This window comes from Tribolium madens, unplaced genomic scaffold (assembly GCF_015345945.1).
Source record: "Tribolium madens isolate multiple individuals breed KSU strain unplaced genomic scaffold, Tmad_KSU_1.1 Scaffold_97;HRSCAF=244;Tcas5.2_LG3a, whole genome shotgun sequence".
Lineage (NCBI taxonomy): Eukaryota > Metazoa > Arthropoda > Insecta > Coleoptera > Tenebrionidae > Tribolium > Tribolium madens.
The window spans coordinates 12425864-12429745 of NW_025401069.1; the positions used below are offsets into that span (position 1 = coordinate 12425864).

The following is a 3882-nucleotide window of genomic DNA, read 5'->3' on the forward strand; positions in this document are numbered from 1 at the left end:
AAGTTATGAGAGTTTAAATTTTGCACTTGACTATTTATTTCTGTTGGAAAAATAATTTTCAAAGTTTTTTTGCTACAGGCTATTAGAAGAGGAAACAAGGAAGCTGTATCCTAAATTGTTCAATGTTATTTGTTGCTTTTATTGGCAAAATTTTAGTTGCTTTCAATTTCAAATGTCACAATTTTTTGACAGATAGAATTTTTCAAACATTTTTTCCATGTTCCTGGTATCTTATCTTACTTGAATTTTTTTTATGGTTCGCGAGTTCTGGCGCACCTGTCTTGTTTTCGTTTTTTCTGTGTATATAAAGCTTTAATTTCACCAGCGCTGGATATAAGCTTATAAGAAAATATCAGGAAATGATAATGTTTTTTTCCATTTCTGGTGTAATCTTAGGTGTCAGTATCATATTTTTCCTATTTTCCGTAAGTAATTAAATTCAAATAAACTATTTACTAAATCCTTAAAAGTTTGAAGGATCTTTTCAACATAGATATCCTCGTTTGGTCACTTTGGTTATATCTGGGGGTCTTACCTTCACACATGTTACTATTGCAGGACAGCTAATTGAAGAAGTGGTATTTATTATTATAGCAGTGTTCTATTTAGATCCAAAGTCTGCTTCCAGGGTTTAACATTTATTGAAATTTTATCAGCTACTGAATGGTACTGCTGGAATATTCAAAATCGGAAAACTTTTGCCTTACTTTTGCAAAATGCACAAAAAATCTTTAAAGTGCAATTCTCAGAAAACATATCGGTTAACTATGAGCTAGGCATCTCGGTTAGTAAGAAATTTTTAATTTTGTTACTACAAGCAAGATTTTAGATTGGCAAATCGATTTATTCCATGGTGTCTGTCTTGGCGCAGCTTAGGAATAAATAGGAAGTTTGCTGAAAATTTTTCCAGTTTTCAAAACTCCTGTAAAATACATAAATCTTACTTTTAGCATTTGAAAAAAAAGTTTCATGAACCGCTGATTCAGTAGTTTGTTTAAAGCACAAACTTTTTGAAAAAATTGTCAAAATTGAAACACCAATATTTATGCACATTTGTTGTAAATTTATTATAAAGCACTTGTTATAGCACATAGTATTGAAACAATTTTTAATACCTCGTAGTTATTTGTTTTTAAAAATTTAGTATTAAGATGTCATTGGACAGGGAGCGGCAAAATTATGGAATAATCTTATTAAAACTGAAAATATTTTGTTTTGGAAAAAACTCGAACATGCAATTTTCTTTTTAAAAAGTACAAAATTTCCAACTTGATTTCAAATTTTACCATTTTTGGTTTTTGAGTAATGGAAACCCCTATTTTTTAGCCAATTCGATAGATCTTTTAATTGTCGAAATGACAACACCAAGATATTAAATATTACATAAAGTTGTTGAAAAAAAAAACACCCTAAAAGTGAAATAATATCAACAAAAAACAAACATACAATTATAAACCAAGTTAAGAATTTTGTATTTTTTTAAAAGAAAATTGAAAATTGTTCGAACATTTTTGTCAAAACAAAATATTTTCAGTTTTAATAAATAGAATTATTTCATAATTTTGCCGCTCACTGTAAATAGTTAGTTCAATTAATAAAACTATGTATTCAAAACTATATTTGTTTAATTTACGTCGATTTGAAACAAAGATATAAGATCTGATGAAACTGAAACCATTAACTAACTTAAGTATTCACCAGTTTTTACTTGCCCATATTTCATGAAATATTTTCTGTTTTTATTATTCCAAAACATATTCTCAAGGATACACGAAGAAAAGTAACAAAAAAGTAAAAACAAAAATGTTGTTTTATTTATTAATAGAAATGTGATCGAAACAAAATTCCAAACCTACTATTGTAATAGTATATTAAATACTGAGGTGGGAGGTGCTTCATTACCTTCGCAATAAACCGAGGTACGATAATGCAAGGACCACCAAGGTTTGTATACTATTTTATTCACAAGCATCTTAAAAAACTAAAGCCAATAAAGAATATATGAAATTTTGAAAAACATGACATATGACATTTCTGGTTAGAAAGTGGTAATTTACCAAACTAAACTGTCAATTGTCATACTTATCAATGTCATACTTTCCATCTTTTCACATGTAAGGTAATTTGATTATGACTTTATGTTTGTGAATAAAAAAAATATAAGACTACCTATTTCAAAATACAGTTTTCTTAAATTATTGCCCTAACCAATTGGGGTTTCGTTAGTCCGTTGCTTTTAAATCAATTAACCAAATATGATAAAAAAATAATTATTTCATTTTGGCTGACCTATTTCATGTGTGTTAGCAATTATTGTGAGTTACCCAAACTTGTTAAATACACTTTTACGACAAACAGTAAGTTTCCCCAATTTCTTTTGTTTATCTTGAAATCAAACATATTACCCTGAAAATGTAATTAACGTTCTCTTTATTAACATTATTTAGTTTGAAATAACCGATTGTTGAAGAAAATGCCTCGAGATCATTTATGGATTTCGGCAAAAATTAGTTTGTGTTTTTTCGCCAACAAACCAATAAACCTTCTTTTGAAAATAACTTTCATCATGTTAATGATCCTGACAGCAATTCAAACTGTTCTTTTTCTCAAACGCTTCGACAGTACTTATTTAGTCCACTATTTCCCCCTTTACGCCGGAAATCTTTTCGTAAGTAAAAGTTCCTTTGTGCTTCCGTTTTAGTTTTTTAGGTTTTGGTTTCTATTTTGTCAACACCGTTTTTGATAAAATGTATTTTGGAAGCTCAAGAAGAACTGGAATTTTGGGACATTGAAGACTCTGAACCAGAAACTAAACGCCGAATCAAAGCTGAAGGACACTATATTAACATATTTATGGTTGTTAATACAATTATTGCAGTCTTGTGTGGTATATTTCATGCTATTCCGCTAGACGAAGATGAAAAAATTGTTTACCCGATTGCAATTTTTAAAGAATATTTCCCCGATTGGAAAAATGTGTTGAATTGGTTTTACAGAACAACTTTTCTAATAGTACCAATGATAGCGGCAACGCCTTGTTACCTTGTTATTTTTTTTACAAGTAAAATGCGATTTCAATTTTATTTATTGTTGGATGCTGTAAAAAAAATTAATCAAGGATACGATATTTCAGATCTTCAGTTAATTAACAATGTCAAATATCAAACTGAGATCAAACAAAGACTCAAACTGTCTATCAAGCGACACGTCGAACTTGTATCGTAAGTTATTATATTTGTTTTCGTTTTTTTTGCATATATAAAGCTTTAATTTCACCAGCACTGGATATAAGATTCTACAAAAATATCATGAAATGATTATGATTTTTTCCATAACTGCGGTAATTTTAGGTGTCAGTGTTTTATTTTTTATATTTTCTGTAAGTAATCAAAATCAAGTAAATGTTGTACTAAACCCTTGAAAGTTTGAAGGGTCCTATCAACACATATATCCTCGTGTTGCGACGTTGCTCATATCTGCAGGTCTTACGTCTGTACATGTTATTATTGCAGGACAATTAATTGAAGAAACGGTACTTTTCAAAACAGTTTCTTGCTTTAATACAAAACGAGGGGTCGTTAATTTAAAAAAAATGTGTACAACTAATGAAATTCCAAAAAAATTCCTCCGAAATTCCAGTAGTTCCAACAAATTCCACCAAAATTTCAGCAATTCTAAAAAAATTCCCCCAAAATTACAGTAATTTTACCAATATTTCAGTAATTCCAAAAAAAATCCAGAAATTTTAATAATCCATCGTAATTCCAACTTAATTTCCGTAATTCCAAAAAGACTTTCTGTAATTCCTAAAAAAAATCCAGCTATTCCGGAAAAATTCCAGTAATTCACATATAATTCCAGTAATTCCAAATAATTCCAAGC

The 3882-nt window shown here is 29.1% G+C and overlaps 1 protein-coding gene across 2 annotated transcripts; it reads left to right on the top strand.

The window, feature by feature from the left end:
- Positions 1-331: 331 nt before the first annotated feature.
- Positions 332-1120, top strand: LOC123014901. Of its 2 annotated transcripts, none has more exons than XM_044414203.1 (4): positions 332-425; positions 471-578; positions 629-784; positions 830-1120. In XM_044414203.1, the coding sequence occupies exons 1-4, from the start codon at positions 360-362 to the stop codon at positions 884-886; spliced, it is 387 nt and encodes a 128-aa protein (XP_044270138.1). In that variant the 5' UTR covers positions 332-359; the 3' UTR covers positions 887-1120. The 2 variants fall into 2 exon arrangements, with proteins under 2 accessions (XP_044270138.1, XP_044270139.1); XM_044414204.1 differs by having other exon boundaries at positions 471-575.
- Positions 1121-3882: the final 2762 nt, after the last annotated feature.

Excerpts from the sequence above, each read along its gene's own strand:
- LOC123014901 (XM_044414203.1), top strand. The coding sequence starts at position 360 with ATGATAATGTTTTTTTCCATTTCTGGTGTAATCTTAGGTGTCAGTATC. Across the intron at positions 579-628 it reads GACAGCTAATTGAAGAAGTG|GGTTTAACATTTATTGAAAT; the intron begins GTATTTATTATT and ends GTCTGCTTCCAG. Across the intron at positions 785-829 it reads ACTATGAGCTAGGCATCTCG|ATTGGCAAATCGATTTATTC; the intron begins GTTAGTAAGAAA and ends GCAAGATTTTAG.